Source organism: Parasteatoda tepidariorum, chromosome 6, assembly GCF_982258835.1.
Source record: "Parasteatoda tepidariorum strain Cologne lab strain chromosome 6, Ptep-v5.0, whole genome shotgun sequence".
NCBI classification, from domain to species: Eukaryota; Metazoa; Arthropoda; class Arachnida; order Araneae; family Theridiidae; genus Parasteatoda; species Parasteatoda tepidariorum.
The window spans coordinates 107,149,232-107,176,525 of NC_141760.1; the positions used below are offsets into that span (position 1 = coordinate 107,149,232).

The 27,294-nt window shown below is 28.3% G+C and overlaps 1 protein-coding gene across 5 annotated transcripts; it reads left to right on the plus strand.

Annotated features, from left to right (window-relative positions):
• Positions 1-57: 57 nt before the first annotated feature.
• On the plus strand, positions 58-27,294 carry LOC107451139 (spindle assembly abnormal protein 6 homolog). 5 transcript variants are annotated; one of them, XM_087166403.1, is made up of 15 exons: positions 58-407; positions 4,102-4,150; positions 5,955-6,034; positions 7,445-7,549; positions 10,115-10,289; positions 12,606-12,803; positions 14,373-14,489; positions 14,913-15,182; positions 15,291-15,434; positions 17,498-17,623; positions 20,364-20,433; positions 20,554-20,648; positions 21,117-21,208; positions 22,718-22,807; positions 26,792-26,932. In XM_087166403.1, the coding sequence occupies exons 1-14, from the start codon at positions 322-324 to the stop codon at positions 22,776-22,778; spliced, it is 1,668 nt and encodes a 555-aa protein (XP_087022529.1). In that variant the 5' UTR covers positions 58-321; the 3' UTR covers positions 22,779-22,807; positions 26,792-26,932. The 5 variants fall into 5 exon arrangements, with proteins under 5 accessions (XP_087022529.1, XP_087022525.1, XP_087022526.1 ...); XM_087166399.1 differs by lacking the exon at positions 22,718-22,807 and having other exon boundaries at positions 26,792-27,294; XM_087166400.1 differs by lacking the exon at positions 22,718-22,807 and having other exon boundaries at positions 15,291-15,413; positions 26,792-27,294.

Genomic DNA, 27,294 nt, shown 5'->3' on the forward strand with positions numbered 1-27,294 from the left:
TGTATTTACTTAAAAAATCTGACAACCAATCAACAGCCTATTTGTATTTCTAAGAATTAGCAGTTTCTAAAGGAAACTGTTAGCAGTTGTTAACTGTAATTTCATTTAACACTGCTAATTTTCAAGGCTCTCTCAAGTTTTCGCTATCAAATTCAAAAACAGTGTCAAAATGAAATGCATTGTCCCAAGTTTTGTATCTCAACTGCTGTTTACTAAGCTGAACTGACGCATATATATTTGTTTTTCACTAATTTTTACAACCAAACTGAACTCCTGTTCTACTCATATTTTTATATACTTTTGAAAGTTGGCGGATTCAAAATGAGTTCTTCTAATGCTAATAGAGAAAAGTTGTTCGCCAAAACTGTTCCTGTGTCTATTACTGATGGATCATTTACAAATTTGCGGTAGTTAATATAAATTTTTTCTAGATTTCTGTATTGTGATCAATCGCGCACCAGTCACAATCGCCAAGGTGCCAAGTAGATTTTTTACGAGCAAATGTATTTTGATAAATATGTAGAGGTTTGTAGTGGCTATGAGTTATACCTTTCAAGTTGGTCCCTTTCTGTGATGTTTTTTTTTTTTTTTTCTAGTTTCTCTATGTCCGCTGCCCGGAAGTTACCAAGACTTGGCGATTATTCTGCTACAGATCACAATATAGAAAATCTCCCCTTAATCAAAATTAGTTCATATTTGTTCAATTTTCCCCTATCAAAGGATTGCCTAAATTTTGCTGCTGTTAAATCCCAAGGTTCGTAATGCTTGGAATTTTGAGATAAGTAAGCATTGTACATATAATACGTTTAGACATGTAAATTTTTTACTATGAAAATGTGAGTTTTAGGCTGCTTTTTTTTACAATAAAATACAGATTGAGATGTAAAAATAACTTATTATTGACACCTGTGCTGTTTAATTAATTGTAGTAATAGATGATTGATACTGTTATTATAGGTACTTAAAATAAACTAATAAAGACAATGTTGTTATTATAGGTTTTTTTTCTGTGTCCCATAAAAAATTTGTACAAAAAATCATATAATAAATATGAAATTAGTTTCAATTTGAAGAAAGTTTTTTTATTTAAGATTTTGTGTTTGTAGTAAGTATTTTGTATGATCTCTGATAGTAGCCATAAAGAATAAAGGTTTGGATAAAAATAAAAAGTGGTAAATTTGAGAAAAATAATCTGTATATATAACAAAGTTTTATAACAAATATTTTAAATTAGAAGAATATATTTTGACATTTTTGCTCAAACAAAGTCTTCCTATCATATTTAAATTTTAGTAAAGTAAATTAATCAGTAGAAAATTTTAAACAAATTAACACCTGATAGACTATATTTTATTGTGTAAAATACCTGGTTGTTTATAACTTTGGTTAAATACCCTGTGTAATTACTCTGGTAAATACCCAAAATTTATAAATACCTGGGTATTTATCAATTTCATTGAAAGCTTAATGATATGATTTTCTTATCAAAAATTTTATATATTTTGGACACAATTAAGTTTTACTTACATTGTCAATCATTTATTATGACGAAAAATTCATTCAATTGAACTTATAAATAAATTAAAATCGTTATTTTCTTTATTTGAGCATGATTATGGTTTCATCCTCTTTAAATTCACATTTCTAATCAGAAAACCTAGTGTTTTTTTGTTTGTGTTTAAATTTATAGTTTTAATTTATCATTTATATTAAATTCACAAACTCAATATGAATGAAGAAAAAAAAAAGAGTTTAAAACAAATTTTTTGAATTACATTTATAACTAGATAATACAGTTACAAATTAAATATAAAAGCAAATAAAGTCGAACAAAATTGTCCTAAATACTATACTAGTCATAATGATAAAAGTTGCGACACACTATGTTTAACACACAAGGGAAAATAAATTATTACTGGTCAATCTCTTTATCATGGACTCACACAATTCTGAACTTTTTAAGTAATTTATTATATTATGAAAATGTACAGAGATAAATCCATTCATGTTCTTACATAGTATCACTGTCATAATCAATATTCTAAGAATAATTTGTATATTTTGTTTTACACTCCACTTTGTATTAGGATTGAGTTTTTGACATCAAAAACCTGGTGCAATTTTTTTTTTTTTTTTTTTTTTTTTGTCATTGGGGACATTTTATTAGGCATTAAATCATACAGAATACTTTTATTATATACTACTCTAATTATGTTCTGTAATATATATCAGCTTTAAAAATTTGAGCCAAAATTATTGTAACTATTAATAACAATGTGGTACTTATAATTCTTAAAGATCAATATTATTTGCTATATGATAACTATTCAGTTTGTGTTACAGATAATGACTATGAATTGTTAAGTATTACATATTAATCTAAATATTTATTTGAATTTTTTTATGTCACAATTTAGACAGATTTTTTAGATAAGTAAAACTAAAGTGTTCACCAATGATTGCCTGATCTCAACTTATGATTTATTTTTGATTCTCAATATTTGTTATTATTTATATGCAGGAGAGCAGAATATATTTAATCGTCTGAAGGAGGTTTTGGAAAAAATTCTGTCACCCATGAGGAAAAAATGGTCTAAAAATGTCTCTTAGTGTAAAACAAGTGTCGCTTTGCAAAATTTTTTATTGTTAAAAAATAACTTGTCAATTTGTGTATTTAATAGTTAAAATTCTCTAATGAAAGAAAACCTTACACTTAATTTTTTATTTTAGTATTAATGAATTTTGTTTTCTATTATTTTTACATATATACGTTTATTCAAGAATGTCGTAAAATTAGTAACTGAATCTTGTTTTTTATATAAATTTTACTTTTCGAAAAGATTTTGAAAAAGAGTTTTTATGCTATAGATAAGATCAAGGCAATTTAAAGAGGAAAAGGACATTTTCCTATAGTGTAAAATGCAGAACCTATTTTTTAGTGAGGTCGGAGAGCTAAATAAATAATGTAAAATTTAGTGGAAATAAAACAGAAATAGTTGTTTTCTCTGAATATTATGTTCTGACTCCCCCAAATATTGAGGGGTATAGACCCCACTCCCTTTTTTCTGGTTGTGACGTTAATGTGTATTCAGTGTTCTCGCTAAGTGTTTTTAGAAGGGCGGAGTGTCTTGCCTTTTTGTAAAAATAAACCATCCCTTAAAAACACTGCCTTTTTATTTATATTCCATTTTCAAAAAATAATTCATTGTTAAAATAATAATTGCAAACTGATAAAATTTTCTGTGTTTATAGGTTTAATTGTGATTACTAAAGTTAAATTTTTTAAGTGATTTTAAAATTATTTTTAAATATCTTTTTTATCTGAAAAAAAAGATGCACCTTTAAATATTTATTTTCTCATAATTTTCAGTATAAATTACAGGAAAATTCTTTCAATTTTTCACTTATTTTGATAATGAGTGAGAACTACTTTTTGAAATATACACATAAAATAGTCTAAGTTTAGTTAGTTTAAAAATTGTTGAAGATCAAATTCAGATATTACACATTTTGATAAATTTTTACAGTGTGAATAGAGTACCCTTTCGAAACTCAAAATGCCCTTTTCTGTAATAAAGCGCAGCGCCCTGCCCTATTTATTCCTAGGGAAAACTCTGGTGTTTTGCTAAAAATTATCTTATCTTGAACCAATTTGTTTGATTTTCCTAATTGGAATTTATCTTTTCTTCATCACAAGTGTGTACTAAGTAGAATTGGCTTCTTTTTTTTTTTAAAAAATTGCAAATTGTTTATTGAATTTGTAATGCTATCCTTGTATATTATTTCTCTATTTATATTTAATTTTGATTCTTTAAATTGATTAATAAATAAAATGAAGTAATCTCAATTTTTACATTTATTAATAATGTTGAAAAATTGCTAAGCAATAACAGCATAAAACATATTCAAAGATTTTAATAATAAAATTGTAATTGTCAATGTTTTTCCATAAAATTTTAATTTCTACTTCTGAAAAGTTAAGAAAAAAGAATAAAAACTTGAAATAGATTTAAAAATTATAATTTTTTTGATCTATTATATCTTGTCTGGCCTGTACATTTTATGATATATTTTATATATAAAAATTTTGTTTATTTATAGTTCATTATTTTTATCTATTGAATGGCAACAAACTGCAACCATGAAAAAGGTAAATGTTTCAATTTTTTGATTTTTTCTAAACTCATAATCGTTTGACTGATTTAGTAAAATTGATTTAAAGAATTTATTTGATATAGGTATCAGGGTTGGAGTTTTTGCCGGCAAAAAGGGGTTTTTGCCAGGACAGTGGTAAAAACCGGCAAAAACTGGTAGAAACCGGCAAAAACCAAATGATCTAAATTGCTGATTAAATATTATTACAAAATACTTGAAACAAATTTAAATCAATCATAAGGAATAACAATTTTGATACATTACATGAAAAAATTATTTTTAACATATTAATAATTAATTAATGGTAATAATTTTTAAAAGATTGAAAGTTTGTGATCTCTTTTCATTTTAGAATCCTAAAATAAATGTTTTTTTACAAATAAATAAATATTGTTATTTGCATAATATTATTATTTATTATAAAAAATTATTATTTGTACAATAATTAACTACACATATTGATAGATATTTTATGTTTTAAATTATAGTTATATTAATTTAAAATAAGTTCATTTCACTGGAAAAAAAAGAATAATCACAAATTTTCCAATCAATAATGTTTTAAACTACTAAAATAATATATTATTACATTATCATTTAATTATGGAATAATAATTTTGTTAATTTTTTTGTAATTATTTATATTTATAGTATATATTTCAATTTTAGGAATAATTTTGTATCAAAAATGTGTTTTTGTCCTCTCATCTTGGAAAATATAGGTTTTTGCTACTTTTTGCCAATTTGCTTGGCAAAAACCTGTTTTTGCCAGGACAGTTTTTACCGGTATTTACCATGGTTTTTTCCACCTGTGGCAAAATCTTGCCAACCCTGATAGGTATTATAAAAAAGACCTAGAAATTCCTAATGTTTATAAATAAGTTATTTTTTGTTTTTCGTAACCGAAGATTTTGTAAAGCTGGGCGGTATTAGTCCCAATAATATAGTTGTCAAATTTTATTCTTGTTTGTAATTAATGTAGTTTCCATTGCATGTAGATCTGGTAGCAGAAATCATCCAGCTTGGCAGTGAGTGCTGCAGATTATTTTTCATCAAAGTTTTCTTTTTAATTTTTAAATGATTACAGATAAATGGAGAGAAATTTTTAAGATGTATCTTAAAACATCAATAAACTTGATTATAATGATAATTAAAAAGCTGAACTGAGCGAAGAAATAAAAGTAAAGAATTTTTTTTCTATTACTTAATTACAAGCTTATATGTCTAGGGATTTATTCCATCATTAATAGTATCATTAAATAAAATTCAATTTAAATAACATAAAGTTTTTGTGTATAATTTTTAAGGACCTTATATTTGCGAAGCAAATGTGGATTTATAAAGATTCTCTAAGTTAATTCTGCTACAGGTCATGTGGGATATTTTTGATTGTGTTTGTAGTTTTGAATAATTAAATCGCAAAATCATACTTTTTTCATACTTTTTGTTCTATATTATAATTAAATCAATTTTTAACTAAATATTACTAATAAAAAGTTGGTTGCAAAATGCAAACATAAAGTTATGTTGAATAAAAATGTTTTGGGAAGACATGATTTAAAATTTCTGAAACCAAATTCCAATTATACATGTATGTCAGTAGAAAAATTCTATCTTCCTCTTATATGAGTTTCAATCTATGATTTTAGTTTCAACTTTGCATGTTCTCAAATATGCTTACTGTTGAAGTATGTAAAGAAAAAAAGTTGAGAAACATTTTTTTTAAATAAAAAATTCATAGTATTGTTTTTAAGTCAGTTCTTAATTGATTATTCTAAATATACATTTCTTTTTTTTAGGAACTTTTCATCACTTTAACAGATAACTCGGACCCTTTCTTTTTATATGATCTTCAATTGTCTGATGATGATTTCCAAAGGTTTATATTGTTTTTATAAATAATTTGCTTAATTGAATTCTTTGACTCTTGTAGTAAAAATATCTGAGCAGTTGTCTAAATGCCACACTAATTCTGAACAATTTTGGTTAATTTTGCACACAGATGGCGCCAGACTTTGCCCGACAGGGGGGTCAAGTCTCCCCCGACAAAATTGCAAAATAGAATTACTCAGACAAATTAATTCAAAATGTTTAAATTAAAAAGCATTTTATACTTTAAAAATTTTTCTCACATCTTTTTTTCAAGAGTGTTACTAAGAAGCTAAAATCACAAATTTTGATACCATTCAAGATTTGTTTTAGTGTAAATTTAAATCTCATTTTTTTCTGTTATCAATGTATTTTGTACTGTATGGTTCAATTTACCACACATTGTAAACTTAAAAATTACTGCCGTAAAAAAGAAAAATTGTTTGCGCAGACACCGCTATTTCAGAAAATTTCCACACTTTTTACTCTCATAGCACAAAAATTATTCGAAAATAGAAAATTTTAATTTCATGTACATTTAACAAAACGTTTAGAAAATGTTTTGATGTGGAAATGTTATTTTTGTGCACGTCGATTGGCTTTTGAATAATTTAAATGTTAAATTCACTTTTCTCTTCTGTACCGTTCAGTTTCAGTTTTGCAAATAAAGTTATAAGTACATTTTTTACAACAATGATTTCTATCTAAAGAAATCATGCCCCGTTTTGTACAAACTTCGAAATGATTATACCCATTAAATTTTTTTTTTTAATTGTTACATTGTATAATTTTACAGACAAGAAAGGATTATTTTAATCGGGGGACTCGATGTTAATATATATTGTAAGGAAATATAGAGAGACTTTTAGAATTTCTCCCTGTGATACCTTTTTTTTTTTCTTTTTTGGAAGATGCTTTTAAGGTGAACATCTTTGGAAAAATGATCATTTCTCCATTTGGGAAAAAGAGTCCATCAGCTTAAAATATAAAATTTAAGCAATATAGCTAAATAAGAAATCTGAAATACTTAAGAGGAAAACTACATCAAACCACCTGATGTGCCTGTCCAATGAGAATGCACTTGTCAGTCATCATCTTCAAATATATTTATACTACTACTCAAATTCGCTAAAGAAGCTGTCTAACATATCCACCTTAGCTTTTTAAATATTTTTCAAAATGAAAATTTTTAGTATGAGACAATTTAAAAATTATCTGAAGCATAATCTTTTTACTTCATCTTTTTACTCTTATGTTCTTTTTCTCCTTACCTTTGTGTTCATTAAAGTCATATGCAAATATATTTACTTTTTGAATACATTTATTTATTTAAATGTTTAGAGCATATTTGTGTAAAACATTGTAAATTTTTATCAGTGATTGTGACAGTTACAGAAATTTATATTTTATTTCTTCATAGATTGAAAAGCAGTCAAAATCTGCTGATGGACTTTTCTGCTTTTCCTCAAACAGTTATACATTTTCTTGAGCTTTGTCTGAATGAAGCAAAAGAATCTCAACCAAAGTAAATCTAAATTATTTAATTTTAGTGATAGAGCAATTGTGTCTTTGATAATCTTTTTTGTTGTTTTTTACCTCCCAAGCATTGAGCCACTTGGATAATTTATGCTGAAATTTCCCTGTAACCCACCTCTTCCTATGTGGGAAAAATTGGTTTCTTTAACGTTGGAAAGTTTGCAGTGCAAAGTTGGGGGGGAGGGACAAACTAATGCTCAAAGTTTAATGCAAGATTTGCAATAAATTTCTTACTTTTTTTAAAATTCTTATTTCGAAAAACATTTTGAATGGTCTATAGCTTTATTATTCCTTTATATTATTGTAGAATTCATTTATAATATGTAATATAAATTTATATATATTTATGTTATGTGGCTCCAAAATCTCAGTTATATCTCTAAGTTGAATCAAATATGCAATATTGCCCTTGTAAAAATATGTACTGTGTGACAATCTGCAAATAGACATTGTATGCGCCGCTTACGTTACTCAACAAATTATATTTAGTTTAAATTGAATATTATTTTTATTTATATCTTGTGATAATAGTACAGCATGTCACAAAACAGCCAAGTCAGTGGCAGGATTTCTGTTAGTAATTTGTATTTCTTTAAAGTTTAAAATTAATCGTCTGCCATTTATTTTACTTCATACTGTGTGGCATCAACGTTCTTTAAATTATCATGTCATATAGATACTGCAGCCACTCGGATCAGTTCTTGCTTGTTCTGTGCTACTGCTAACCCTGATAATTGATGTAACTGCCGAATATGATGTACACTTTGTTTACCAACAGAACCGTTTGCTAGGTGGAAATGATGAGTGCAGGTGATTCAGTGATGTACTTTTGTGTCATGTTTCCTGCTTAAACTGTGAAGGTTAAGAACATAGCTGCCAACTCTATTGCATAAAAATCGAGAGACTCCAGAATTTTGGTGAGAATTACCTGGACATCCGGAAAAAAAAAATTTATTCAATTCTTTTGAATTTTTGAAATTTGTTTTTTAAATATCTGCATAACTACTAAGCTTTTTGAAAAATATTTTATAGACTAGGTAGACTTTCAAAGTTTTGGTTAATTTTGCCAACTTTTTAAAGCACGAGAGAACTGGGACAAAGTGATGATAAACTTCTGAACTTGCAGTGGTGTGGAGAATAAATCAAATATATATACGAGTACAAGAATCATATAATAAAAAGGTTTACTTTACTACCACATGAAGAAACTTTCCCACAAAGCATAGAAAGTTGGCATCCTTACATCCAAATGATTTATCTTATTGTTCAAAGAGGAAACTGATCAAAAAAAAAATCTTGTAATGCTTTATTACCTCACGGTACCTGTTTTGCAGACCAGTTTATTACTTTTTTTTTCTCTTTCTCACTTTTCCGCTCTTCATGGATGTCTTTTTTGGTTTATCTTTATCATTTACCGTATATTCCGGCGTATAACGCGCACCCGTAATTTCTAATTACTTTTTTTAAATTTTAAGATATACTCTTCGTATAACGCGCATGAAAATTTGGATTGTACATGTGCAATATCTCGTCTTTCAAGATTGTAAATGAAAAGTATCTTTCCCTATCTTTTGCAAAAATAAAAGAACTGAATTTGACATGTATGCGAGGGTAGAATTGAAAGAGCAATAATGTGATTCTGGATGGACAAAAATGGTGCTAAATTGTGGGTAAAAAACATCTGGCAAATCCGTCCTGGTTGCGTAAGAAAACCAGAAAGCCTTTTAGAGTGGGACATGTTTAGGTCCCACCTTACAGATATTACAAAAAATTTTTTTAATTATAATACAAGAAAATTTTAATAACTGTAATTGATAGCGAAAGACGAATATAATGAACTATTTATGTAATAACGGAAATCAATGAAGTATATAGATAAAGGTATGTTATTTCTTTAAAATAAAAGTATTTTTCTATATTTAAATTTTTTTAATCTATAATTTTTTATATTCGGCGTATACCGCGCACCCGTAAATTCCAATGTTATTTTTTGTATTAAAAGGGCGCGTTATATGCCGGAATATACGGTAATTTGTAATAAGAAAGAAGAGTCCCTTGCTATCCCTTTTATGCCATTACTGCAAGATTTCTCTTGTATGCTGTAAATCTCACCGTTTGCAAAATCCCCCTATTTTTTATTCTCAAATGTTTGTGTATTAACAACAGTGAATCACTGTTTTATCTACAATTTAGCACTGTCATATTTCGGGTTGATTTGTGAATGTCAACGAAAGCTACCTTTATCTGTGAATCTATACTATGAGTTATGTGAATTACTTCATTCGTGACTCACTTTACTTGAGTTACTGAAAAATAAAGGTTAAATTCAAAGCCCCAAATTCTAGTTTGATTCTAAATATGTGGCATGTCGTAACAATAGATTAGTTCATACTAAAAAGCTTTTTAATTAGAAACTTACAAGCACCTAGTAATTACGTTTTTGGACATAGTTAAAACAATGATATATTCTCTTTTTTTTATATAGTTGCTTTAGTTATTTTAAATACTTCACGAAATAGTCCTGTTAATGTATTTTCCTATTTTTATCCATTAGCTATCTATTACACCTAATCAAAGGAGAAAGAGTTGGAAATATTCCTCCAAGTGCTCAGCTAGATATTGAACAATCATCTGTTTTTAGACAAGTATCACTTTTATCACTTAAGTTTTTCGCTGCAACAGATTCAACTGTCACACAACATGTGACTATTGGCTTCAGAAACTTGAAGGTATAGAATTTTTTTATATAGAACTTGAAGGTATAGAATTTGCTAAACGTTTCCTGTAAGTTTACGTACAATATATGAGCCTTCTAATCCCAGTTGCCATGGCCCCTAGTATTTTAGTAAAATGGAAACTGAAATCAGACTATTTTCTGATATCAGTTTTTAAAACTGAAATCAGACTGTTTTTGATGGTTAAAAATTGGTTTTTGCTCTAAACAGTTGCGAATGCTTGTAGATTCTTGTGTATACACACACACACATATATATATATATCAGTATGACGATCATTGTTGCCTTGAAATATGTATGGAATTCACAAAATAGTAAGGGAAAAGGTTGGGGTTTTTTTGCATTGATTTCCACGCATTTAAAAAAAAATTGTTGTGCTAATTTTGTTGTTCTACTTGTGGAATGGTATTCAAATGCGTAGTATTCAAAAGGAATGACTGAAAGTGTCTGATCCGAAAATTTTTAAGTTTAAATTTCAAATTTACATGTTGTGCTGTCCTGTGTCCATGTACTGTTAGTATGATTGTTAATAAAACATTCTCCTTTAGAATTGACTTTATTTAAAATGTTACAGTGTTTTCACTACAGCGCGAGAATCTCGCATATTTTTTTCTTTTCTCGCAATGAAAAATTATTACCGCGAGAAATTCGCGCATTCTATAAATCAATTTCAAAATTCGCCAATTTCTCGCATTTTGGAAAAAGCTTCGAATTACGCCATTTAGAATAAAATCCGTTTCACTTTTCTTCCTGGATCTTACATTATTTTCAACATCTGCCCCATTATCTAGCCTCCCTATTTACCAGTATTGTTCAGAAACTTTTCGAACAACAGAACACAACCACGGAACCCCTTTCAGAACACATTTCTCTGCAACCACGTGTTTACCGTAGGTAAGGTTTCTTCATGTAAGACGTTCAAATTTTTTATGCACTTATGTAAGATGGACAAATACCTTGTAAAGGCAAAATCTTCTATGATGATGCACCAAAAATATTCAATGCTTTAAAAAATAGAAGACGTTAAAATGTATCATAATTAAAGAAATGATTTTTTTTCAAGAGTTTTTTAGTTTTTTTAGTTTTTAGAAATCTCACTTAACTTTTTGAAATCTCACCCTGTTTTTGAGAAAGGGTGGGAAATTCTCACCCATTTTTTTTCTATGATGAAAAGACTGTGTTATAATTTTTAGATTACAATAATATTTTGTTAGCTATTACTTTTTCTGTTTTGCATTTTTTTATTTATTTATTTTGTTTCCGCATTTTAATGACTATGTTAAATCTATTTAATAATATTGTTTAAGTTTTTTTTTTCATTTAATTTTAATAAATACTAATCTTGGATCATTATCGGGTAATGCACCTAATTAGTTTAAAAATGTTATAGATGATAATTAATATTTTTTATATGTATTTGATAACATGAATTATGTAATTATAAAGTTCAATTTCTTTTCTCTAGTTTGACTACCACATTAAATTTTTGGGCAGCTAAATGAATACACAGGGTGCGTAGCCTTTTTGAAAAGTGCTGAAAGGTGCTTATTTTCAATTTTTGTTTTTTAAAAGCCCTAAAAGGTGCTTTTTTCCATGGATGTTTTTTAAAAGTGCTTAATTTTCCCTTTTCCGAAATGTCATATTTTTCTTTAACACTTTTTTTTTTTGCCACAGTTTATTAAAAAAGACATTGTCCTATTGAACGTTTTCACAATTAATTCAACCCCAATCTATTTCTGCGTACCGCCAGTCTGTAGTGTATGAAAGCACCATTTGTTTTACATGTTTGATCCGCACTTCCGTATACTGAGCTGGATTCAGTGGTAAGGATTTTTTGCTCTCATGTGCAACCCTGCTGCATTTTGCAAGGGATTCTCAATTTCAGACTTCATTTTCTGCCCTCTGTAACAGAATCGAAAAATCTCTCTAATTTTTGCTGATTACGGGGACCAACTAAACATTGTCAATTTTTTTTTCTATTGGTGATAAACCAGATCAATTGTCAAAAACTTGCCAACCTAGCCTAATTATAATATTTTTCAAAGTGCTTAAAAATATTTTTTGAATACTTGAAAAATGCTTAAAAGGTGCTTATTTTTTTATAAAAAATTCGGCTACGCACCCTGATACATAGGTGGTCTTATTGGACCGCTTAATTTTCATTATTGGTGTGTACTATACATATATATATATATATTTAAATTATTTAATATTTTATATTTTTATATAATGTTAATGTTACATTTATTCTTTGCATTTCCTTCTTATGTGATATGTTCATATTGAATACTTTTGTGGCTACTTTTTCAGGAAGAAAATCAGAGATTGCAGAACCAATTGTGCCACCTTGAAAATAATTTTAGGGCAAAAGTATCAGATCTAGAATCAGCATTAGAAAAGAAGTCACAAGAACTTGAAAATGTTAAAAGAGAACTAAATGCTGAAATAGACAAAAGAGAGAGTTGGCATTCTCAAATGCTGAGGGAGGAAAGAGAGAAACTTTTAAATGTATGAACTTTTTCTTTGTTTTAATTCCTTTCTTATAAAGTGGCTGCCAGAAACCCTCCAGCACAGCAACAGGGGCTGCAAATTATTGCAGCATCAAGAAATTATTTTTCTTCTACTTTATATATCTATATAATACATGCAAATGAGGGGGGATTGCAAAGACTCCTTTTTAAAACATCTCTGAACTAGTTCCAGATGAAATTAAAGAAGCTGAACACCACAATATTAGCAAAAAGCAAATTTTTTTCTGTTACTTGATAGCAGACTTAACTGTATAGAGATTAATCAATTTAGTTTCATTGTGTAAAAATGTATTTAAATTTAAACAATAAGAAGTTTTTATATGTAATTTTTTAGGACCTTAAATTTGAAAATGTTATGGCATGTATCTCTGAACTGAATTATTAGTGTCATAATATCTTTCTGACTATTGAGGTCGCAGGCAAACTAGCATAGCAGATTTTCACCAGAAATTCTACTTCCAGGGCTGCCTAATAGTTTTTCCTCTATACTACTAGGTTTTAAAAGTCTTTTTTAGTATCTTAAATTTTTTTTAAAAAATTGAATAATTTTTTTTTTTAATATTTTAGAAAAATAGCTTAAATTGAAAAGGGTCTTCTTGGTGTATGTTTTTCTCTGCTTACTAATTCGTCGAGAGCAACTTCATTTGATAAAATACATTGTTATTTATTGTTTTATGTAATTTGTGACTCGTGCATTGAATGGAAAACTTGAAAATATCGATAAAATGTGCTAGCAAAATATCTTTTTCTTATATCGATATCACACTATTTCTTATGGTATTTAAATAAACAACACAAATGCTAAACCAATAATAATGCAATATGTTTAGAGCTCTTTTATTATAGATAAAAATTAACTGGATGAAGTTCTATCGATTTCTCATCATAGGGTCCAAATTTCAGAAATCAAAAAATAATTATTTTGCATTTTCCTTCTTTTTTTAAAAAAAAATTAAGTGAGCAGCAAATATACAAAAAAGTTTGATTACTGTTTCTGTACTACAAATAATTATTTTATTAACTTCTTCTAAAAACTGAGTCATTCATGCATTAATTCATTATTACCCTTTTTTCTCGTGTCCTTCCCTTTTATTCACTGCGATATCAGAGAATTATTCACAATCATTTTTACCATAAAATTTCAAATCCATTATAACATGCTTTTAAAATATTTTTCAATATACCATGTATAAAAGAAATTAAATTTAATATGAAAATAAAAAATATTCTAAAAGATTACTTAACAAAAATGTTTAAAAACTTACTTAACTAAATAAAAATTATAAAAACCCAGATTTTCTCTTCCCAGATTAAGGTAGATATATAAACTTTTTAAAAACGGATATTTTGTTGAAATCATTAAACCCACTTAAACTTTGTGCAAAAATTAAACAAATTTATACTAATTTTGTTTTATAAATTTGCATATTTTCAAGAAACTTTTTATTATTGCAATCAGTTAAAATATTTGTTTCTTCATGGGCTTACATATTTGTATATCTGATAGTAATTCACTATTTTATTAATTTATTTTTCACAATTTTAGAAACAAAGAGAAGGTGAGAATAGACTTGAAAGTGAAAGAATTGACAGAGAAACGAAACTGAAAAGGGACATAGAACACTTGGAAGCTAGAGTGTCATGTTTAGAGAGATTAAATAAAGTAAGTATTCTTTTATTAAAATTTCATTTTGAAAAAAATATTCAGCAAAAATAAATATATTGAATTTTAATTCACAACTTAAATATATCCAACATGGACTAGCTTTAATTAGGATGATGGAGCCTTATAAAGTAGTCATTATAATTCCATATTTATTTAAAAAAATAATTAAATGTTGCATGAGGTGCATTTTTTAATGAGAAAGTGGCTATAGGTAGCAACTAGGAAGCAATATTTTTAATCCCTATATATTGTTATATTTAGTGGCTTGTGGCAAACTTTAGTTTTGCCCTATGACATGTCCAACTACGATCATGTAATTAGTTTTAAATAGAAGTTTAAACTGGAATTTGTTTATGAAAACTTTTGTTATTGACTTAACCCTTTCGTTAAATTTTAAATACTCTTATTCTCCACTTACAGGAATTAGAAAATAAGAAAACAGAATTAGAACGCCAGTTGAGTGCTCTGCGTAGTCATAATCTGTCTGTTGAAACTGATTTGAGACTAAAAAGTGAGGCACTGACCAATGCAGAAAGGAAGAATTCTGAACTCATTGCTGATTTCAAGGAATCGAGTGGGCGCATAAATCACTTGATGGGCAATATCAAAGATCTAAATGAAACTTTAAAGCGCAAAGAGAAACAAATAGATGGCTTACAAAGAGATCTAGATAATTCTAAGAAGGAAAAGGTAATGTTTTGATAATTATTTATTCTCAGAAATTGAATTGTATGTTATTGTTTGTTTGTTTTCCTACATAGTTATTTTGTTTACAATTCTGCTTTTTTTTGCTCTTAGAAAAAAATAGCAAGTGGCTTAAGTGCTGCAGAAGAGCAGTTGGATAAAGAAAAGAAAGCAAGAAAAGAAGTGGAACATGAGCATCTCAAAGCAATTCAGATTATTGCAAAGTATCAAGACACGGTATGTGAGGAGACTGATAAGGTAGTCTAATTTAATCTAGAGTCTAACATGCTCTATTATTTTTTATTTACTTTTTTAAACTTTACTTTTTTTTACTTTACTAAAAATTTTAGTTGAATGAAACAGTTACTCATTGAATAAAATTTAATTTTCATGAGACCAATTCGATCTTTCTAAAGGGAATTTAAACAGGCAATCAACTGGTTTGCTGTTTCAAATCACTAAAATTTTCCTGGAAATAAAATTATTAACACATGTACTACCTATCTTGAACTAATCAGTGGTATTTTTTAGTAGTCGGTGATATTTTTTAGAGTAGCATCTGCTGACTTGAGATCTGCAGAAAGTCCATTAATGATTGAAAAGTTAGTGCAAGACCATGCTCAGGGGAGGGGAAGAGACAGTGACAATTGCCCCTAAAGGAGACCCGGTTGAATTTATTTACAAGAATTGAAATTATTGTTTTATTAATTGCAGAAGGCTTTTTTTTATATGTGTTTGCAATGTTCTACAATTTTTTAATGAAAAAATTCTTCAGATTTAGTTTTAAAAAAATTTTTTAATTATGTTCTTCAGTTGATCTTTTGAGCATGAGAAGTCTGCAATACAATGCAAATATGAACTATCTCCGGGAGTGGAGATCATTTTGAAGTAAGGAGAACTATGAGCAACTTTGAGGGCCAAACAGTTCCATAGATGCCCGCCATTCATGTCTGCGTGTTCCTCACACAAAATGCAGTCGGGGTGTCAGCAAGTTTAATATGATGCAAGTGTGTCTGAAGGTAGTCATGTCCAGTGAGCAATGGGAAGGATGAGACTCCAATAGCTCTAGGAAGTGTTTTTGTGAGACAAGATGTTAGAAAGCCCTCCCACGATTTACCAACAGTTTCATCTCTGTTGGAGGTTGCTCGGTGGCTTTGAATTTTTTGTTTGATTTGGATTTTGACGTTTCTCAGTTAGTGGGGACACATGGGGGTCCAAGAAGGATGCCTCTTTGGCGAGATTATCTGCATTTTCATTTCCCCATAAAAAAAACATCTGGGCTCTCATAAGCAATATCTGGGAATTGATTGAAGTATTCTTTTCTTACCCGTTGATAGTAGAGCGTTAATAGCAGTTTTACTATTGAATTCAATGGCTGTAGGTTGAGGAGCATAATTTGAGATAGTGTGTATTGCAGCATGACAATCAAAGAAAAAAGACAAAATTCTTCTCTGGTGTCTGCAAGATCTTCTCAAGAGCCAGGTAAATGACAAAAATTTAGCTGAGTTAAGACTGAGTTATTGAAATTATCTGAGTTAAGACTCAAAGGCTCTTTAAGTTGAAAAAGTCTGAAGAAAGAAACACCAGCTCCGGCTCGTCCAGTTGTTTGCTCAGCTTAGCTATCTGTGCAGATGTGTACCCAATTGTTGCTAGGGTATCTTTCATTGATGGTGGCAAAAGCTTTGAGTCCAGCCGATTCAATAAATATAAAAAATAGCAAACAATTTGTTTTTATTTAAAATGATTAAGAAATTATAAATTAATGTTTTAGTATATTTATGAAAACTGATAATTCAAGAATCAAAGGTAAACCATTGTTTCAGAAAGTCTTCATGAAAAAGTTTACAAAGTATGAAAATTTAACTTATTGTGTTTTGTTGGGATGAACCCGTAGCGGATTTTGTCTTGGGGCCTATAAATCCTGTGCCCTGCATTCAGTTTGTGTATTTTGATGGGGAGTTTTTATGTATGTATATGTTGCACAAAATTTATAACAATTCTGAATTTTATAATATTACTCTAAAGAGCCACAAAAGTATTAATTTTTTTCCTAACTATTTTAAAATTACAAGAGCTGCTGCTTTTATTTGCTCCGAAACTAATTTAGATTTCTGATCAACACTTTTACAAAATACCAAACACCCAACTGTTTCAATGATACTGAATAACTTTATTTCATATTTTCAATGATACTGAATAACTTCATATGAATTAATTGTTGCCAATTTTACTTTTTTTTGGATTTTTTTATTCATATCGGAGAATATTGTTTTATTTTTAAATGTATTGTTTTCTTAACTTAAAGCTTTTACTTTTGACAGAACAAAGCATTAATCAAAAAAATAACCAAGCTTGAAGGAACTTCTAATAAGCAAGAGCAAGAAATTCAGTATCTTGAAAACGAACTTAAAAGAGAAAGTAACACAAATCAGAGACTAGCTATAGAAGTGAGTATTTAAATTTTATTACAATGCGCAATTCGTTACGTATTTCATTTTATTTATTTATTTAATAATGAACTTATCTACTTTTTTTAGATGTGCTTTTCCAAGCATAAAAAGTGTAAAACCGATAGTATAACCAGGGTTTTCGGGCTCAAGCTGAGCTAAAATGAAAAGAAATACCAGCTTAAAAAAAAGAAAGCAACCTTTTTTACGACAAAAAATTTTCGCAAACTGAGATAATACAAAAGAAGCACTATATTGGTAAATATTTAAAGAGGCTTGATTGGATATTATGGACAAAATTGAACAGCAGCTTTGTGCTTTCAAATCATCTAGGTTTAAAGAACCAACTTAAATTTTAATTAATTTCCCATCTGTGGTAACCAAATAAATTTTTAATATTATTTTGGATAAATTTTATAGTTATGTAAAAAATTCTTGATCCCTGATCAGTAAAAAAAAAAAAAAAAAAAAAACTAGTGTGTGAATACCATGGCTTGACATAAATCCTAAAGTCTACGCAGAGGAGAAGTCATTTAGAAAAGGGTTTATTCTTATAGCTTGGAAGGCGGGGACTTATGGGTGCTTATTTTCGATTATTTTTGTTTCATGGGGTATTTTTAAAAAGTGCCTAGTTTTCCCTTTTCGAAAATGGGATTTTTTTTTTTCTTTACAGGGTATCTGTGCACTTGAAAAGTCATGAAAAATCATGGAAAGTCATGAATTTCGGTACTGAACAAAATTTGTCATGATTTTACCTATTTTTTTAAAAAAAAATCATGTATTTAGGTCGTCAAAAAATCTAATTTTTAAAGTGGAATACCCCCCCCCCAATTCCATGATGCTCTGAATATCTGAATTTGTAACAAAATCCCCACGCACAGTCATATTTGATTAAAATATAAAATGTCTATCATGTTCTTTAAAATTTATGTTCTTTCAAAAAATAAACAAAAAAACATAATTTCTAGAGCGAATTATCTTTTCAACTTCTGCGATTTCAGAATTTTTGATGTTATTTATTTTATTTTATCAATTTAAAATTCTAGCTGAAGCAAGCCAGTCATTGGCAAATTTTTTTTGTTCCGAATTGAGAACAGAAAAATCCGGAGTACTTCTTTCCTTTATTATAAAGAAGAAAAGTATCTTTAGAATATAATTCTGCTGGAAAAAAAAAGAAGAAAAAATTATTTGTTTTTGTATTTTTTTTCCAGCTATTTTATTGCTTTAACTCTTTCATTACACTGTTGTTTAAATTTAAGATCTAAAAATATGAAGATGCGGAGTGTACCAGTTTTGGTTATACCTATCATTTCAATTAATGTTATTATAATGCTTTTTTTTAATTTATTGTTGTGTTTTTTTTTTTCGGAGAAAATAGTAATTTCGTTAAGTCATGAAAAAATTGAAATCAGTCATGAATTTGAAAATCTAATATGTAGCTGATACCCTCTCTTCACCATGTTGAGTTTCACTGCGTATTTTGCAAAAGCATTGTTTTCAAATTGTTCTATTCAACATTTTACATGATGAAATACTTGGGAATCCGCATGTGCGTTTACTGGGCTTGGTTCACTGAGATTCTTGCACTCTCGTGTGCAACTCTGCTGTATTTTGCAATATATTCTCAATTTCAGACTTCATTTTCCACGCTGTGAAATCGAACAGGAAAATGCTGGCTAGTATAATCAAGAAAAGGGTTCTTTGTCAGAAAGTAGTTATTTTATCATGATCATGTAAAGTCTTTGAAAATTATTTTGCATTTTGTTAATTTATATAGTGCTGAAAAATATTTTTGAGTGCTTAAAAAGTACTTAGAAGGTGCTTATTTTTGCTGAAAGATTGGGCTATGCACCCTGGAAAAGCACCACACAATTAACAGGCCAGTTTTTTGCACAAAAATCGGCGCTCTCACCTGTTGCATCACTATTTTGTGACTTCACCACTGTACATAAGCGTAGCACATAATCAGTGTTAATTATTAAAAGCAGTTTCATTTGAATTCTGAATTTTTTTTTTTTCTCGGAAGACCAATATATTATTTTGTATATTGCTTACAGATATCTAGATATTGTTTGCATATACTGTATATTGAACGTTTTAGAATCAGAGATCATTCAGAGTGCGTGTAATTATATACTTAAGTTTCTGTTTTCAAAACTTGGGGTAATTGCAACCGAAGGAAAAATAATCTCAGTTATAGTTGTGAGTTTAAAGCATCCATTTATTATAACTTAAGTGTAAATGCTTATATTAGCATTTTCTCTTTTTCATTAAAGTATTTGATGTATGCATTTAACAGATCAAATTCAAAACTAAAACCCTTTGAATTTTGTTGGTTGTTGTCTATCGTTGTTTTAAAATCTTTATAATTAAAAATGTTGTATGTGACACATTTTTTAAAAAAAAATAATCAGTAACACAACCATAAATTTGTTCCATTTTTTAATGAAAATTTAGAATATAGATGTTTATCAAAACAATTATTTGCAGCATTTATTGTGAATTTGGCCTTATAGATGGTCTATCCATTACCACCCTTTATTAATGTCTTTAGAATCCTTTTAGACTTTAAGTCGTGATGAATTAATTGGCAAGGTAAAAGCGCATGAACGATTATTTGAATTATAGAAAAGAAATAACTTTGCATTTTCAATTTAATCTCCTTACAAGCATAAAATAAAAAAAATTTGATTTAAAAAAAAAAAATTAAACTTATGTTTGTTTTATTTTCAACTTTCAGATAGAGCAGATTAGAGTGTATCAAGAAACAATAGGTAAACTTGAAGGAGAAAATCGAAAACTTAACTTGTGTGAGTTGTAATTTTTGTTTTATTTATTATAAAATGTTAAATGTAATTTAATTACAGTAAAAGGGAATTATATTTATATAAAGGATTATATTCACCTATTAATAAGAATTTATTTTTCAGATAATAGTGAAATTACCAAGCTGTTACACGAGAATAATCTAATTCTTGAATATAGGCCTCCTCCATGCTTTGCAGAAAACTTTCCTATTTGTGAAGTAGTTAAATTTTTCTTTACATTCTATTATATCTGTATGTATCTGTAAACTATCGCCTTTTTTTTTTTTTTTTTTTTTTGCAAAAATTTGAACAAAAAAATTTGTTTTTCATTTTCTAAAAAGAATTACTTGTTTTAATGCTTTAAAAGAATGCATAGACTATACAAACCAAAAATTAAAGAAAAATATAGTATATTTTGTAATATATCTTTAAGAAATTCTTGATATGTATGAAAACAAAATTATGCAAATATATGTAAAAACTAACTAAATCTTGATGCAGATAGTTCCTTCATAGATTTGTGTAAATTTTTTCCATGTAAATTTCTGAATTTAACAATATTAATGTTTATGTCGAACAATATTTTGAAGTTCTATATTAATATTACTTTTTATTTTTATAGTAAAATGTATATAGCAATTTTTTTTTTCATCCTTTATCTTACTAATATTATATTTATTTTTTAGGCAATAAATGGTAAAGCTTCTGGTGATGATTTGCATGAAAAGGAAAACTCTCCTCTACCATTCAGTGCTGCTCAGTCAAAATCAATACCAAGGTGTGCTTTATATATAAGTAACATAAAAAGCTTCAATTTAATCTTTTTATGTTAGCTCTTTTCTGAGTATTCTTTTATTTTATTATTCTAATCAAAATACTTTCTCACACTTTTAAAAGCCACATCCTGTCCTTAAATCTATTTTTGGCACGAGTATGCATTTAATTAAAAGCAGGACATTTTTCCCTCTAATATTCGTGGAAATCACTCGACCTATTTCATAAACCAATAGTAATTTCTAAGATTTCCCTCTTTTCCCTAAATAGAGACATTTACGGATTTTACTTTGCAAGATTTTCCCTAACATGTAACCGAGGAGCGCAACTTTTCGTGTACTTTTTCATGACTGCTGTGTCAAATAAATAAATTTGGTACCCTCTTTCCTTGCCTAAGACCTGTTTTAATCCTTCCACTAGGTTGTGACGTTATATATATACTTTACAGGGCTGATTGTGCTCAGGAAAAAATCCGGATTTCCGGAATTTTTGCTAACAGTGATCCGGAAGTTTCCGGAGATCGAAGGTCCAGACGTTTCAAAAAATCATTGATCACAGAAGTTTCCGGAAATAAAATTTTCAAAGGTGGAACTTAAAAACATAATTTACTTTATTTGTTTGTAAGGGAGAGCCATAGATATAGTTTATAAGCTTATATTCATGATTAATATTCATTTTTTATCAGTAATTAGTTGTTATAATCATAAACTCAAGAAAGAAAGACATATTTGTAAATTTCAATTACTTCTCTAGGTCATCATAGGTATGTGTAATGGTATAGGTATATGTAAAATTTTAATTTTAAGTAAACTAAGAAATATTGAGAAAAGGGAAGGAAAAAAAAAACCTTGTTTAAATTTTTTCTAATTTTTCAATTCAAACTGTTTTTTTTTTTAACTCAAGAAATTTTCCGGAATTTTGACTTGGGCTCACAATCACCCCTGGCTTAATTTAATCATTACTTGATATTTCTTAGCTTGAGTAATGAAAGTTTAACAAGTTTTTTTGATTAAAAAACAATATTTTAAGATCGAAATTTTTAAAAAACATATATATATTTATTACTCTAGTCTGCATTTTTTTATCTTTACATAATACAAAATATTTTACATTCTCTTTCATTTTAACGATTTCCAAATTATATAGTTCAGAGTTTGAACTTTATTAATGGATGATATTTTCTGAATTCAGCGTCATTGCCGTTAGTTATTCATCAATTTAATTTCCAGTCCATTTTGAACCAATTTGACTTGACTAGTTTACTGTTTTTAACTCTGATTTTATGACTCATAACATTTCTTGTTAAATTTTAAAAAATTTCTGGAGGGGAGATGCTCATCAATACAAATAACCGTTAATGCGAATGACTATTAAACCAAGGAAGTTTTTCTCGACTCATTTTTCATTTCAAATAAGTAAGCATACATATTATACTGAATAATAAAGAAGTATTAGAGATTTGCTAAAAATAAAAATTTTAACTTTCAAACTTCTTTTTTCTCTTTTGTTTAAGGAAGAAAATGATTAGATATCCTCTCATTTCTGGTGTCTTGCGTAAAAGTCGCAAAAACTGACTTAAGTATGAATTAAAAATTAGTGTCAAGTAAGCTTCAAGTTAGATCTTAAGAGTTAATTTTGTAAAATTCACTTACCAAAGAAGTTATTTTCACTTTTTGCTTACAATAAAAATATTTAGACTTTCGGATATTTTATTTTTTCTTTCTGAAAATTAATCGAAATGTGTTACAAAAGCACGTACGATTGTAAGTTATGAGTTGACGGCTCTAAGGAATTTTTTTTTATGATGTTCGAAATTCAAGTTTTCAAAAATTCAGTGTCTTGTAGCCAGAATAATTTTTAACTAGTTCATTACAAAGCAAATAAGAAGCAGTTAAAAATTTAGGTTTTATGGCAAACTGTTCCCCACCCCTAGAATTTTTTTTTAAATTCAAAAGTTTTCAAAGTTTTCAATTTCGAGTTTTCAAAAATTCAGTGTCTTGTAGCCAGAATAATTTTTAACTAGTTCATTACAAAGCAAATAAGAAGCAGTTAAAAATTTAGGTTTTATGGCAAACTGTTCCCCACCCCTAGAATTTTTTTTTTAAATTCAAAAGTTTTCAAAGTTTTCAATTTCGAGTTTTCAAAAATTCAGTGTCTTGTAGCCAGAATAATTTTTAACTAGTTCATTACAAAGCAAATAAGAAGCAGTTAAAAATTTAGGTTTTATGGCAAACTGTTCCCCACCCCTAGAATTTTTTTTTTAAATTAAAATTTTATGTTTATATTATACACCAAAGTGAACCTAAATATTGCTTAATAGGAACAACTGCTCAAATTGCTCCAAAAGGAAATATCTGATCCAGCAATTTTTTGCCAAAATTGAATCAAGCTGCTCTAAATTCTAATATTACTTGAGTAAAATGCAATATCACCATACTATTATGATCGCTAGTGGTACTGATGGTGGTAATTTTGGCAATCAGTACCGATTGACCTTGTTGCAGAATGTTTTCAGGCTTTCTGTGTCAAAACTCTCTAGCACTAATATCTTTCTGCAAGATACTTTCAATAATAACAAAGATGTATGTTACTAATTCAAGGTAACAATAGCATTGTGTTTACAAAATCAAGATAATTTTTTATTTGAATATGTAATATTTTTCTCATTCTAATATTATGGCGATATTTGCGCATTTTTCAAATCATCATCACTTTAAAATATAATTGAATATAATGAAATTTGTGGCAGTAATTACCGAAAAACAGATTGACGACGAAATCATGCTAAACGTACTCTTCAGAGAGGGGTTACTCAAATGCATGTTTCGTTCACGATTTGATTGTTGTTATAAATAATCTCATAGAAAAAGTATATAGTTTTAGAAACTATGTGGAAATCAAAAGCAATATCTGCCAAAAAAAAATCTATATAATCATTGCCTTAAAAAGTAAATGATCAAATGCACAATTTGAATTTCCCATATCTAAAAGCCATTTGAAAATCACTGTCAATAAATGTGGAAAATACAATTGAAATAGATTTACGATAGCAGCATAAATTGAGCGCTTCAAAAAGTATTTAATTAAAAGCGCGATTGAAATTTTATGTGTACATTTCTGCAGAAAAGTAAACAAATTTTTTTACTTCCCAAAAGGAAAATCTTCCTGCAAAAACTCTGTAAAGTTCTGCTACAATGTCGCCATGTCGCTGCAATTTTACCATTGGGTTGATTGAAACAAAAAAAATTAGCTATGTGTATCTACTAAATAGCAAAATTAATTTAGAAAAGGTACTTATTATGTTAGGAGAAATATAAAGAACTGACGTACCATTTTTTATGTCAATGATGCTTACTTAATTAAGCTAAGTACTAATTGAAATTTGAAAGAAAAAAATCTGTGTACAGAAAAGTAAAGTTAATGGAGAAATTGCTATTATTATCGCCAATGATAATTAATTTTAGTATTACATCACTATTGGTAACTGCTGCACTCTTTATATGTAGCAAGTCTATTAATTCAGGTATAAAGTATTATATCTATATATTTGATTCTTATTAAAACAGCATCAATACTGTGAGCAACTTTATTGGAGAGATGTGTTTTCACTGCCCCTCTTAAAGAATAAGTACTGGAATAAAATGTTTGAAATTGGTTAATTTTGAGTATCATTGAATGGGCTTCAAGTGACAGCAATCTGCCAAATACTGAATCAATTAATGAGCATAAAAGCACACAAAAACGAGATAACAGTTGACATGTTTGAAGGGCATCCAAAATAGGCTCCATTGATGGATTGAATATAACGAAATAAAAATGATTTGAAAAAATTTTAAGTTACCAACGAACAATGGAAAAACAAAGATAAAGAACAAAAACTAGAAAAACCAGAGGAGGCGATAGAGAAAAAAGATGAAACACCGAACAAAAAAAAGAAGGCACAAACAGTGGCTAAAAGGCAAATCAGGGTAAAATGCATTTCCTTGCGCTATGGTAAGATGGGGTGGAATTAATGTCGTTAACGAGAGAAATTGAATGCTGATTACCTTGTTAACGACGTTAGTTCTTCCTCGCATCTCCATAACGCATGGAAATACATTTTGCCTCCAGGAGACTTTTTTTCCCCATATTTCATCTTTTTTCTCATTGGCCTTTTTTTCTAATTTTTGTTTCTTACCTTTATTTTTTCCATTTTTCGTTAGCAACTTTTTGCTTTTTTCCGAATCATTTTTGCTTTGCTATATTCACAATCACATCTGTCAAGTCTTGAAAAGAGACAACTATTTTTGATGCTCTTTGAACATGTCGACTGTCATCTAATTTTTGAAGCGTACGAAGTTTACAATTGTAGTTAGTAGAAGTAATATGTCATATCTATGCTAGTTTACAAGCATATAACTAATAAATAATTTGTAATATGTTTTTAAGCTGACATAAGTGCAAGTTTTTTTTTTATTTAATCTTAAAGTTATATACAGTGAAACCTCCTGTTATGGACACTCCTGCAAAACGGACGCCTCTCAATACGGACATATTTTTACTTCCCCGGGAATCTTCTATGAATAAACCATTACGTACATTCCCCGCAAAGCGGACACTCCCGTAACCAGACGCGGACAGTCATTTTGGTTCTGAAACGTTGTTTTTTATCTCTACAAACCGGACACTACTTTTTCTAAATAAATTGCAAGCTAAAAAAATTCAAATTTTCACCATTTTTAAAGCATGTAAATAAAACTTTTTGCCTTATCCATAACTAAAAATATTGTTAAGCTATTTCACCACCGAAAAATCAATCTTTCTCCTGTCACCTTGCCTTATCTTTGTAAAGAAGGGAGAAAAAATGGTACTGCACTCCTGAAATAATTCTGACATCGGCATCTTTTGATCTTTTCATCTGGACCACACAGGTTATGAGACCCCTCAAGTTGAAATGACTCTCTCAATGTTTCTTTCCCATTGAAAATTTCTTTATTGAACCTAATAATTGAAACGGATTGAGGACAGTACGCTCCTATTTGGTATCATATCTCTAACTTGAGTATCTATGCTAATAGGAAAATTATATTTATTTATCTGTAGCTACATCCAGAATTATGTATTTATATCAAACTTCGTTATAAATTCTTTTTTATCTTTCTTATTGTTTAAATAAATATTCTTGTAGATATTTACAGTATCCTTGTAGATATTATTCAATTATTTCTACATCTTTGAGAATATTCTAAAAACAATTTACGGTGTTAAATTTCGTTATTAGGGTACCCTTCCCGTAAACGGACAAATTTTTTGGTCCCATGAACCTCCGCTTAACGGAGGTTTCACTGTACTTTCATTTCTATATTTCATATTTGAAAAAAAAAGTCATTGAAACAAGAATTCCATATGACAAAATGTTGATTATCTCTTAACCATTCAAAAAAATTAGCAGAATTTTTATAATTTTCCATTTAGTGATTGGTATGTGTGACTCTTGTAGATTTTTTTGTGTGATGAACAGTTAAATTATTCACTAAAAAATTAAATTCAGCTATAATGATTATTGTTATGATTTTCTCAGACTCAACATTTCTTTTCTTAAAAATAGATTACAACCGGAGACAAGACAAAATGGAACGAATCTGCCTGGATATTCCACCAACTTACCAGTTTACAACTGCAATAGTCTGCAATCAGAAACAAGACAAATGAATATGGGTGTTTCTAGAAATTTAGCTGACTCTACTCCACAAGCTTTAAATGCCAAAGTCTCTACTATTATTGCAAGTGATAACAATGCAAATCAATCTAACTTAGAAATAAATTCCAATGGTTTGAGCTCTGAATTTCAAGATCTTAATATCTCAAAACATAGCACTGCAAGAAAGCAAACTAAATCTGTAAAATCACGTCTTCCCAGAAAGAATTAATTTCTCTATATTTGAATAAATTATTTTGAATTTTTCCAGTTCCAGGTATGTTTGTTATTTGTATAATGTAAATAATGTGTTATTTTTTTGAAGAAGAAAAAATTTTATTAATTGTATATATTTTATATGAGATTTCTTTTTATTGTAAAAATAAAAGATATATTCTGTGAATACTTAATAA

Excerpts from the sequence above, each read along its gene's own strand:
- LOC107451139 (XM_087166399.1), top strand. The coding sequence starts at position 322 with ATGAGTTCTTCTAATGCTAATAGAGAAAAGTTGTTCGCCAAAACTGTT. Across the intron at positions 7,550-10,114 it reads GCAAAAGAATCTCAACCAAA|CTATCTATTACACCTAATCA; the intron begins GTAAATCTAAAT and ends TTTATCCATTAG. Across the intron at positions 10,290-12,605 it reads TTGGCTTCAGAAACTTGAAG|GAAGAAAATCAGAGATTGCA; the intron begins GTATAGAATTTT and ends CTACTTTTTCAG.